The sequence below is a fragment of the Chamaea fasciata genome, unplaced genomic scaffold (assembly GCF_029207755.1).
Source record: "Chamaea fasciata isolate MVZ Bird 193981 ecotype frontalis unplaced genomic scaffold, bChaFas1.0.hap1 SCAF_20, whole genome shotgun sequence".
Taxonomy (NCBI): Eukaryota; Metazoa; Chordata; class Aves; order Passeriformes; family Sylviidae; genus Chamaea; species Chamaea fasciata.
In genome coordinates, this window is record NW_027094105.1 from 7,392,250 (window position 1) to 7,404,337 (window position 12,088).

At 54.7% G+C, this 12,088-nt stretch overlaps 1 protein-coding gene across 6 annotated transcripts in view; it reads right to left on the reverse strand.

Moving 5' to 3' along the window:
* Positions 1-12,088, reverse strand: part of RALGDS (ral guanine nucleotide dissociation stimulator) — a 57,092-nt gene that overhangs the window by 7,635 nt on the left and 37,369 nt on the right. For all 6 annotated transcript variants that reach the window (XM_066200938.1, XM_066200936.1, XM_066200939.1 and 3 more), the window contains exon 2: positions 288-398. In XM_066200938.1, coding sequence (XP_066057035.1) covers positions 288-398 — 111 coding nt within the window. The remainder of the gene's footprint in view (positions 1-287; positions 399-12,088) is intronic.

Consider the following 12,088-nt stretch of genomic DNA (forward strand, 5'->3'; position numbering starts at 1 on the left):
GGGAAAGGAAAGCTGAGTCTCCTCAGACAGCAAACACCAGCAACCCAGCTGAGAAGACCTGAGCACTAGGGAAACCCCAGGAAAGGCCTCAGGGTTGCCAAAATCTAGATACAAATTGGAGTTGCCCTGTTTTTCAAGACTGGGCTGCAGATTGTTTCACCTGCGCCCCTTCCCATGCGGCAGAGGGCAACAGCTGCTTTCACTCCCTGCTCCCAAATAAATACAGAATTCCTGCGGCAGGGAAACCTCTGAATCCTTTCCTGTGGCAGGAGGAGCCCCCAGCTTACCCCCAGCCAGCGCTGCCCTTTGTTGGCCGTGTGATGGAGCTGCACTTTCCGGAGGGATATGCTGTAGATCACACCATCCTCCAGCTCTTCTCCAATCTCCTGTGTGGAGCTCTGCATGGAAAGACAAGATACACCATGAGATAAGGAGAGCAGAGCGTGGCAGAGATGCTTTTGTGGCTCCTACAAGGGATCCCAGCAAGCCAAAGGCAGCAGCTGGCTGGCAGTCAGTCTCCCTCAGCTGCTCAGAAATGCAAACCAGGTGACACCAGTGTGTCTGGCCAGCTGAGCCTGCCCACAGTGGAGCCAGGATTTTGGGAAGCTGCTTTTGGTCTGTCCCACATCCCCTGGCTCCACGTCTCAGCCCTTCAGCAAGGCCAGGCTGTGCCAGTGCAAGGTGGGACCCCGCACAAGGCAGGGAAAGGGACAGTGACAGCACAGCCCAGTGCCCAGCCCTGGCTGCTCCCCTCCCCAAGCCTCTGCCTTTCCCGTGAGGTGACACTGGCTCCTGGTCTGAGCAGAGTCCCAGTGATCTGTCCCTGCAGGAACCAAGCACCCTGGTGCACTTCCCTAAGAAATAACCACTGTCAAACCAAGCTGCCCGACAGCTCTGGCCATGGCACAAGGCAGAAATCCAAAGCTCAAAGCTGGGGGGAAATCCCAGAGATGTGCACCAGGGTGGGATCAGGACCAGTCTGGGCACAGGGTTCAGGCACCTCTGGGTGACAAGCACCCAGCTTCAAGGCTCCCATTTCTGCTCTGGAGGATGGAGAACACCAAAAATTTGGTGAGGAAAGGGGTGACGCTTCTCAGGGCACCAGGTCCCCAGGCACACACCTCCCCCAGCACCACATGCCAGCTACGGGCTCAGCAGCAGCTCCAGCCCCACAAGGACAATTTGGTTCCCTCCTCCTCCCCCTCTCTAACCACGCTCTGCTGAGTCAGTGCCTCCCTTAAGAAGATTTATCCAGATCCTTTTAAACACTGCAGGGATCTCCCCCGCCCTCCATCCCCCTCACCAAATGGCAGGACATGGACAAACACACACCAAAACCCACAGCTCAGCAGATGGAGAAAATGCCCAAAAGCAGTAAGCTGGTTAGAGGGGGAGGTGACCATCATTGGGACACAGGAGACGAGCCTCTCCTGCCAGAGCCAGCCCACAGCTTTCCCTGCAACTGCCCCTCCAAGAGCCCTGAGAACAACACAGTGCTCGCTGAGGAAGAAACTTCCATGAAAGGACTAAGGATGGAGCCCCAGAAGTGATGCTGCTCCCTGCAAAAAAATCCTCCTCTAAACTGCCCCCTGTGAACATGGGGACAGCCACACCCAGGGCCCCAGGCTCAGAAGAGGCTGCACACCTCAGGAGGCAGGAGCAGAACACAAGCACATGACCCTGAGCTGAGGGATTCAACGTGCACCCAAAACACTCTTTAACCTTCCTCCTTTATCAGCACCACCACAGCAGTGGGCACTGCTCAAGGAATGTGTCCTTCCTCAATCACAAGGAACCAAGGCAGGGAAGCACAGCCAGCTGAAAGACTAAGGGGAAGCTTGAAAAAGCTTCTCATTCATGGCTGTAATGAATGAGGGCAGAGAATCCCCCCGGGCAGGGTTGCTGACTTTTTCCCTTTCTGCTGAACCTGCTTTTCTCACTTCATGCCAGACTGTGGAGAGGTTTGGTTTGCTGAAGTTCAAGGAGTTGTGAGGCTCTGCTGTGAACATCAGGGGCCTTTCCCAGGGCTCACTGGCTTCCAGACCAACCCTGAGAACATTCACATGAGGCAGCAGACACCAAAAGTCTACCGGGCACCTGTCCCTCTCTTGTTCTGTGCCCTGGGATAAACTATGGCACAAATCTGTGTTCAAGTACACTGCCCTGGGGAGGACTGGCACAACCTTGGGAGAGGGCTGCCAGCACAGCTAAAGCTTTGTGTCCACTCTGGATCAACCATCTGCACTGACAGCACCTAACCAAGTTGGCCAAGTCGTCTTTCTTCCACCTTTAGATGCTGTTTCCAACAAAAAAGAAAAAAAGAAAAAAAAAAGAAAAGCCATGGAAACTCTTCCCAGTTTGTCCTGGGCTCTTTCCCAGCCTTCATCACCCAACCTGCACATCAGCCCTACCCCTGTGTACCTCCCATTTAAGCTGAGAGGAAAGCTCTGGGTCCAGCAGGACCAGAGCCCTGTACAGTCTAACTCAGGAGATAGATTTGGCTGGGCAGTTGTAAACCCCAGACAAAAATATCAAGCAAAAAATCAGATGCTTGCTGACATGCAATTAAATTCATAAATTAAATCATATGGGAGGAAAAAACCACCTCAGGATCAACCCATGAATCATTGGCAGCTGCTGTGCAACTACAGTGGAAATTATTGCCACAACTGTGCAGGGTTTTCACTCTGCATTTCATGTCACGTGCAGGGCATACACCCCACTCTGATGTGCATAGAAGCAAATTTCATTTCCTTCCCATCTCCACGACTGTCAGATTCATTCATTTTTCTCCTTGCTGACTTGTGTGATATCCCCCAAAGTTCCCCCTTTTGCAAACCACACACGAAGGCCGCGGCTTCCCAGCGCTCTGCAGGCTCCTGCCAAGAGCCAGGAGAGCTGCTACACTGGGACGCTCTAAAATTTGGCTATTTATATTCCGTGTGAGCTTCCTCTTTCCTGCGGCCGCTCCTCCGAGATGCTGATTGTGCATTCCGTGCGCGTTGGTCAAAAACCAACCGAGCAAAAAAAAGCGGCGGCAGGACGGAGCCAGAGGAGGCTAATCACCCCAACACCTGCACCAAGCACGCGTTTCTCCCCTTGCAGATGAGGAGGTGAGGTGGGAGCAGGGCAGGGAGAGACTCAAAACCTTGACCTGTGGCTTGTGCCACCCAGAATCCTGCGCTCGCACCAGGATTTCCAAATCCATTCCCATTTCCAGCCAAAGCTGAAGGGCTTCAAAACGGTCTCTAAAGAGACAGCTGAGTGCTGGTAAATACTGCAGCAGTCACTGCTCTGCCCTGCACATCTGCTGGGATTTTCTGCCCTTCAGAAGAAGGGAACATGAGTCAGGCTCAGCCAGCACACAAACCTTCCTCCACCTCAGCCTGAGGGTGAGACACAGGTGAACAGCCCCTGTTGTTGGCACAAGGGATGAATCCAACAGGCCCAGGCAGCGCTTTAAACATCTGCAACAAGATTTGATGGTTATGGCATCTGCACCTTCCACGGAACTCACACAGGTGGGACCTGGCAGCCCAGAAAGTGAGATCCAACACGTTTCAAGATGGGCACCAAGAAAAGGCAAGACACAGAAAAACGAAGGCTTGGTTTGATTTCTCCAGCTCAGTGTGCAACCCTGGTCCTCTCCGCGCGTCAGGAAAAAGGCCTCTGGCTGGAGGGGCACAAGGAAAAGCCACATGTTCAGCTCTCCCCAGTTGTAGAGAGCAGAGGCTTTTGCAGAAGCAGGAGTGAGTGAACTCTGCAGGAGTTCATCCCCTGAAATATGAAACGGGAGGTCTGCACCAGATGGCTGCCCTGGGCCTGGGGACTGCCTCTTCCAATTCCAGCCAGCCCTGGAGCTCCCACTGATGGTTCAAAGCTTTTGTGACTACACCAGGGAGGAATTCCTGCTCCGTGCAATAAACTCTTCTGCTCTCTGGTGAATGTTCTTGTACTCGGCGTGGTGTCGAACCCCACGTCTTCACACAGAGGATTAATAAGGAGCTCCAAGATGCAGCCAAGGTTTGTGAGCCTGGAGGAAGGGTGTGAGGGACCCTGAGAGCCAGGCAGAGAGCAGCAGCAGCAGCAGGGACTCTGCCTTCGGCTCTTCCCGACAGATGAAAGGAGGGGAAAACGCAAAAGCCAAACAGCAAAGCAAAACATTGGCTCGGGCTCTGCACTTTGGAAAGCGTTTGAGCTCACTCACAAAGGTGGTTTTAGTAAGACAGGAGCAAAGTGCAGGATTAAGTGTGAGCGCGGCAGCATCCCCACACTTACACACAGACAATTACCCAACAATTACCAGGTCTTAAGAGCTCTGGTCCCGCGTGCCCCGGGTTAGCACACTGGCCTCCAAAGGCACAAAAATAATGAACTGTTAGTGGAAAAAGGCATTAATTTCAGCACACGTGGAGGAGGCGCAACTGCTTAAAGTGCTTTTGCTGGTGCTCTCTGGACCACAGCTGGTTTAGCAATCAAGATATTCGTGTTACCCTGCTCCCTTTTCAGTCGAGTTACACAAAATGCCTGTTCTACAGATAGGGACAGAGCAGCACCGAGAGGATCTCTGCACTGTGATTTCAAAGGGGCTGCTGCTACCAGCCACGGGAGAGGAGCAGACACTAACCCTGCCCCATGGGAAGCCAGGAATGTGTGCCTGTTGGGAATTAACAGTCCCACTGGCTAACGAGACAAGAAAAGGCAGAGCTGAGCCTCGGAGACGTCACCAGGGGTTTCCCATTGAAGCTCCGTGCTTGCACAACCCCAAAAGAACCCAACGAAAGGTGGTAAAGCCAGAAACAGCAAGTGGGAGTTTGGTCTTTACAATCCCCAGCCCCTTCTCAGAATAACCCCTTCCCACCAGCAACGGGAAATGGGCCTTCCCAGAAATGAAAGGAAACAGCTCCAGCACAGCCCGCGTCCCCTGCAGCTGACACCAACCCCCAGTAAACACTTTCATTTCACCCTCAGGAGCAAACCCTGAACCCCTGCAAGGAACAGCAGCGACTTTGGGACTCTTATGCAAACCCGAGTGTACGACATTATGTAAAAGGAAATAGGAAAAAAAGTCACTACCCCCGGGTAGTGAAAGGAAAACAAGCTCAGTTCTGTGAACCGAAGATAAAGACCACAAAAAAAGCAGAAGCACCCTCTGTCCTACACGTCCAAAATAAGCACACGCAGCACAACACTCTTCCCCATGGGGGACTTCCAGGCAAAAAGCCCTGTGGTGGCTGTTCCCCCATGGCTCTGCCTCCAGGGATCATCCACTCCTGGCACTCGCAGTTTCCTTCCTCAGGCTGCGGTCAGGAAGGCTACAAGGACTGCCCAAAGTGGCGAGGAAGCTGACAAACATCTCCTGTTGGAGGGGAAGGAAAGGTGCCCACGCTGGTGACTCACGGCATGTCCTTTGGAACAGCAGCCCCACCGAGGGCAGGAGCACTTTAGCTCCAGAGTATCATCCCAACCATGGCCATGGTGGATCTGGGGTGGTTCTCTCCAGCTGGACAAGTTGATCTCCCACTGTCTCCTTTCCACCTGAGTGCTCCTGTTGCTGCAGATGGAGCTCAGTCCCCTGCCACAGCTCAGCTGTACCCAGCCCCTGCTCCCCATGCAGAAAAACATGATTCCTTTGGGCTTCCAACACTCTCTGCCTGCCTTCCTGCCTGCTCCAAGCTGCCTCAAAACAGGACTGATTCCAAGAGCCCATTAAAACTCAGCAACAAAAGGGGAAACAGGAAAAAAAAAAAAAAACACCCCAAAAAAACACGAGAAAAAGGGTCAGAAGCTAAACTTAAAGCCACCATGAAAAAGGGGCGGTTTTGCCAGGACACCAGGCCAGTGGCAACAGCTGAGGGCCTGTTCTCTCCCCAACAGTTGCTGGCCTCCACAGCTGGGTTTTCCTGACACTCTGCTCCAGGTGTTTCAGCATGGAAAGCTGTGCCCAAGGGGAACAGTCCTGGAGCCAGTGCATCACCCAGCACCAGGATGGGGCACAGGGAGAGAGAGAGAGGCCACATCACCCCGTATCTGCCTCTTGTGGGGATCTTACACCTCCTCCCTTGGGCTCTGTGGGTCCTGAGACTGAGAGGAGCTCTGAGCCTGTGTCTGTGGCCCAGAGGGGTTGCAGAGGGTATCCACAGGCAGCCTTCTCCACCCTGGCAGCTCGGGGAGAAGAGAAGCTGGCAGATCGGTTACAGAGGCATCTTGTGACTCACACACAGTGAGTCAGTGGCTGGAGCAAGGATTAGGAGCTCAGAGCTCAGGTCCAGAAACGAGACAGAGCAGACATGCAGGATTCCTCCTCCATTTGCTCCTGGTTTGTTTTCACAGAAAACTAAAAGCCTTCCCACATGGAGAGACTTTTTCATCCTTTTTGTGGTTTGGAAACCAAAGGCTCTGCGTGTCCACTCCACCCTCAGCCCCCAAGGGGCAGGATCAGCCCCCTGAGGTGGGGGAATGCAGGTGCTGAGGGGGGTCAGCCTGACAGGGGGACTCCCCAAGAAAAGCAAACTCCAGCCACAACAGGGACGACGGATGAACTGCAAAGCCCAGGAGCAGAGATGACCACCAGCCATCTGCAGCCCATATGGAAACACCACCAGAGCAGGACAGCCTCGTGTCCCCTCCCAGGGGACGTGCTAGGCTGGGCTCCCCTCGCGGGCTCTTCGGAGAAAACTGAGCGCAGCAGGTTTTGCTTCCTCTCTAAGTCGATGGAAAAAAAAGATCCCGCCGACACAGCAGATCTGGCTCTTGCTCCACAACCCTGAGCCCTGTGCTCGTGATGGCCCTGGCAGCATCCCTGCCCAGAGCCAACGCCTGCACAGAGGCAGAGGAGCAGAGGAGCCCTCACTCCCTCCCTCACAGAGCAACTGCTCCGCCACCGACTCACCCACACCCCCCGGGGCATTACTGGAAGTGAAACCAGAATGACACGGCTGGTGAAAAACGGTGCATAAAAAATTAATACAGGTACTGCTCTGCGAGGTTAAATAAAGATCGAGCGTCTCATCCCAAGTCATTTCGGCTCAGAACAAAAGGTTTGCATTTTACTGAGATGGAACAGGAAAATCTGCAAAAAAAGCACGTAACTGAAACAAGTTCAGAAATTGATCGATTTTTCTTCCGGGTGCACAGTAGCACCTGGAAGTCACATGCAACATGACAGTTCCCCAGTGTCCTGTTCAAATGTGAATTAAAACATGAGGGGTGTCCTGGAGAGTTCCAGCCTATCCAACCTAATGCTACTCTGTCAATTCCACCTCTGAAGCAGGGCCCTGGTGCACCAAATGTGATATTTCTGCAGCAGCAAGAGCTGCCAGGTGCATTGGGAAAGGGATGGAGATGAGGCTGGCGCTCAGAGCTGATGTTCCTTGAAACTGATTGGAATGGTCACACCTAAAATGTCAATTCTGGCTTCACACACGTTCACCAGGACACACAGACTTGTTCCTTGTGGCAGCTCCAGGGCAACACTTGTTCTTTGCATGGATCAGCACCTGCCAGTGGCTTCATCTTCACAAAAGTCTTTACATTCCCAGAGATGCAAAACCTTGAATATTCTCCAGCTCTCAGCCCATGCGCCAGCCCAGACAGCCAAAAAATTTATCTTAAAAAGTATCAGCTGCAATAAAATCAGCTCCTTTTGTCAAACCTGCCCCTTGCCCTGGCACGTCCGTGTCCTGCATGAATGAAGTGCTCACCTGGGCACACGCCTGCTGCATGAGCAAGGTGGGATTTGCAGGAAGGGCAAAGCAAAGGTCACAACTACCAGGTGTAAAACACCAGCCCAGCCCCAGGAGGAGGCTTTCAGCCCCCCATGCCGTGCTGAACCATCCCGCTGGCCCCACACTGACATTCCCACAGAGTTTCACCACACAGTATTCCCAAGCAGCCTGGTTAAGCCGTAAATGTAAATGTGCAGTAACTCTCCTGCTGCAGCTTGCAGAGGGGAAAAGAGAGCAAAGCCACATCTCCCTGGAATTCTAAGGTGCACATATTGGGCTGGCCAGGCTGGGGGCTGTCCAAAAGCCACAGCCTTGCCTGGCCACACTCCGGCTGACAGGAGCTGCACCTTTCCCCTCCGTTTCCATTCGAACAAGGTTAACCTCAGTTTAGCTGAGACACATCCTTAGCTTTAGATAAGCCGAACCGAAATAAGCCCTAGCGAAATAAACGCGTCCAGCCATGTGTTTACTCTGCCTTACGTCAGCTGACATTCCCTCCACCAAAGCCGGTGTGACCGAACATGGGCAAAGCTGGCGAGCCCAGACCTTTTGGGGCCCCTTCCTTACAATCCCATGGCCACAGCCTGTGCAGAAGAGGATGCCCGGGAGGGCTCTGCATGCCCCCAGCTCAGCCTGGCCCCGGGCACGCTCTGCCAGCCGGATCAATGGCACCACTGTGCTCCCGGGGCCGCAGAGGGGCTCGCAGCGCCGGTGGCACAAGGACAGGCTCAGCCGTGGCTCGCTCTTTGTGTGCGTGTCTGCACCAGGGTGACCCAGTAAACAGCTGAAGCAGAGAAAATGCGGGAACAATCCAGCGCGGGGAGGCAGAGAGGGGCTGACGGTGAAAGGACGGCGGGAATAAATGCGAGCCTTTGTTCTCCGGTCGTGCCCTCCGCTCCCAGCTCCCAGCCCGGCCGGGGATGACGCGCGGCTCCTCCATTTGCTGCTGGCATGTGCTTCCCGGGATCAGCCGGGCTCGTCCCAGCCTCCTCCTGACACCCGCAGCCCCAGCGTGTCCCAGCATAGCCCAGCTGCGGGTTTCAGGCCATTCCCTCCGCTCCGCAGAGGTTCTCCCCTTGCAGGGCATCCCGCTACTTATTCCCCTCCCCGCGGCGCCCGTGGGAAGGTGGAAGAAGCAAGAGCGAGCGCTCCTGCTTTGTAATCAACAAAATCTCACCTTGGGAGTATTAATTAAATAAGTGTCAACGAGGCGGGAGCTGCTACGTGAGCAGGTGTCAACAAGCCGACACCCGGGGGGTGCAATCGGGATGCTCTGCCAGCTCCGGGTGATTTCCACAGCTGAGGCAAATGAGATTTTACGATTAACTGACACCTCTGGGGAGAAAACAACTGGAAAAGGATAAAAATCCCGCTGTTGTCAAGCTCCTGAACATAGGCACAGGGAGCCTCAGCAGTGAGGTTTGACCCGGAGTGTGCCAGACCTGCGGCACAAGGAACGCGGGTGCCCAGGCAGGGGGGAGGAATTCCTTCCCCAGACCCTCAGCCCTGCACTGGAGGTGCGGGTTTGCCCACGGACACGTCGCAGCAGCTCAAACACCACACAGGTGCCTCTTCCTCCTGGCCACGGCACCTTGGAGAGCCGGTACAGGCACGTCCCCACCCCGACTCATCTGTTCCTGCCACCCTGCCCCGTTCATCCCCTGGGATTTCCAGCCATAGGTGAGCACTCCTGCAGCTTGCCCTCCCATTTAATAAAATTATTTTGGGAGGGGAGACACACCCTGAGATACCCAAAAAGCTGAAGTGCACAAGGACCGTGGGGCAGCATCAACGTGAAGAGGGCAGAGGTGCCCACCTTCCTTCCCTGACTCCTTTCCTTTGATGTTGCCTGGATTAAGACAGGTCAAGGCTCAAACAGCCTCATCCTCCCAGAGGTGCCTTTTGCTGAGGAACACACCAAAATCCATGGGAATGAGGACTGGGAGGGATGGAGTTTGTGAACTACCCCCAGAAGAAGCACCTCGGGGAATAAGTGTTTGTTATGACACTGGTGTGATCCATCGCTAGGCTCTGAGTCAGCCCAGCACTGCCAGGGAAGAACCAGCCAGGCCTGTCCTGTCTTTGTGCCAGTTCTCAGTGTTGCAACCGGGACTGAATCGAGTAAACCACATTGTCTAGAAATCCAGTAAGCCCAGAGACTGTCACCAGGGACTGTCACCAGCGACGGGCACCGCCAGCGCATTGCTCAGCACGGGGCTCCTCATCAGCAGAGCTGGGACCAGATAGCCATTCAAAATATAACCAAAAGCCAACAGATAGCAGTGTTTGGAGGAAAGCTGGGCTGCTTTAAGGTGATAAACCAACCTGAGTGTTGGCCTTGCTCTGGATAGTCTGCAGTGATCGTTGGGGTCACAGACTGGGAGGGTTGGGGATGACACCATCAGCCCCAGGTCACATCCCCCAGCTCCCCAGCTCTGCTGCTGCTCCAGTGTACACAGCCAGACCTTGCCAGCAGCAGGTCACCAACTGAGCCTTTTAGACAGGTGACTGACCAAAATCCCTGGGGTTTCAGCCTAAACTGGAAGGTGAGGACCTGAACCCCCCAATCACATGAAGGTGGTGCTTCAGCATCCTTATTGACTTCCCACAGCTGAGCTTTGCCCCTGCCAGTCCCAGGCAAGGCCCTTTGCTTTGCCCAGCTTGCCTAAACCCTGGTTTCCTGAAGTCAGTTCCAACCCCTAGAGGTGAACCCAAAGCAAACACATAATTTCACAAACATACATTGGCTGGAGCAGGAGCCTGGGGCAGGCTCTCAGCTTTGAGAATCTCCATGGTGACCCAACCGCTGCAAAGAGCAGGGAAAGGCTGTGTGGTTTTGCTCCATGACATGAAAAGAAGTTCTGGTAACACGGGTAGCCAGCTCTTTGCAAAGCAGGTTTCCACACAAGCCCTCAGTTCAAGCTGCTGGAGTGTGGTTAGCAGAAAGCAAAGCCGCTCTGAAAATAATGCCTCAGCACTCCAGATGAAGTTGCCTCCGATGAGCTTCGTCTCCAAACTGCTCTGTTTGCAGAGTTAGACCGGCTTTTTTTCCCCTCCCATGGGCTCCGAGGACTCGGTTGGTGCCTGGCAGCTGGAGCCATCCCCATCCTGCCCTGCCGAGCCCGGGGCTCCCCAGGCAGCTGCTCCCACCGGCCCCACGTGCAGAGGGAAGACGCCCTTTCCCGTCCCAGCATGTTTCTGACAGCCTAGCTCATCCAAATACCAACGGTGTAATGAAAACAAACTGCTGTGGAGCCAGCCGAGGCAAACGGGCCACGCCAGGAGCCTCTGCCTGTGCTTAATCTCCACTGACATTCAGCTGTCACATAACTCCTGACCCTCAGGTGGAGGGAACTCGGCGTTATCTAACGTGAAAGAGCTGCCCTACAAGAGCCCGCGCCAACACAGCCCCGGGAGCGGAACCGAAAACCGGAGAGGTGATTCGCATAACATCACAGAAACAAACCAGGAGCAGGTGAGAGGGACGCGGGATTGAGGCGCTGCAGGGTCACCACTCCAGCGCACCGGAGGAGAGCAGCGTTTGCTCAGCACAGCCCACGCCGCCACATGCTGAAAACTGGGAAAAGGATTCTCCTGGCGCCTCTGGCAGAGCTGTTCCCAGGCGTGAAGGGAACAAAAGGCCCATCCACAACCCCCCCCCGTGCTAACCCGAGTGCCCAGAGCAGCTCTGCCTCTGCTCGGACGCCCTCCCCGTGACTCCCTTCAGGAGCCCAACCTGGCCGCCCGAGGAGCGGCTGCGATTACTGGGATTACTGGGATTAGTGCTCCGTGCTCAGCGCTCCCTTTCCCTAATGACTCAGGAGCAAAGTCCAAATGCGTCCTTACTGGGGCTGCTGTGATGTGCAGGTGAGTCCCCACCTGGGCAATGAGACAACCGATAACTGCAGTATCCAAACGTCCCAGTCCTTCCCCTGCTGCTGGTGTTCCCGGGAATGCTCCAGCCACAGGCTGCCACGCAGTTTCAGCCTGATGCTTCTTCCTGGGCATCAAACCCCGCTGCCAGCATCACTTTCAGCCCACAGATGCAAAACTCAAGGTCCCACGGACCCCTGGAACAACAGACGCACATTTGGGACCAGCCACGGGTGCTGCTGTGGGATCTAACCCACACAAACAGCACGAGATGGACACTTGACCTGTAAAAGGAGTGAGTCCCACCGCTCATCTCTTTCTCCCCAAGGCCTAGGAATGTCTTAAACCCCAATCCTCCTCACCCAAACCCCACAGGTGCCGTCCCACCAAAGCAATGCACAAACCCTGAGTCGCCATGAGCTGTGCTGGAGCCCCCCGGGGCCCCCCGCCAGCAGCTCAGCCAGCTTTGTATCCAAATCCTGCTCCTT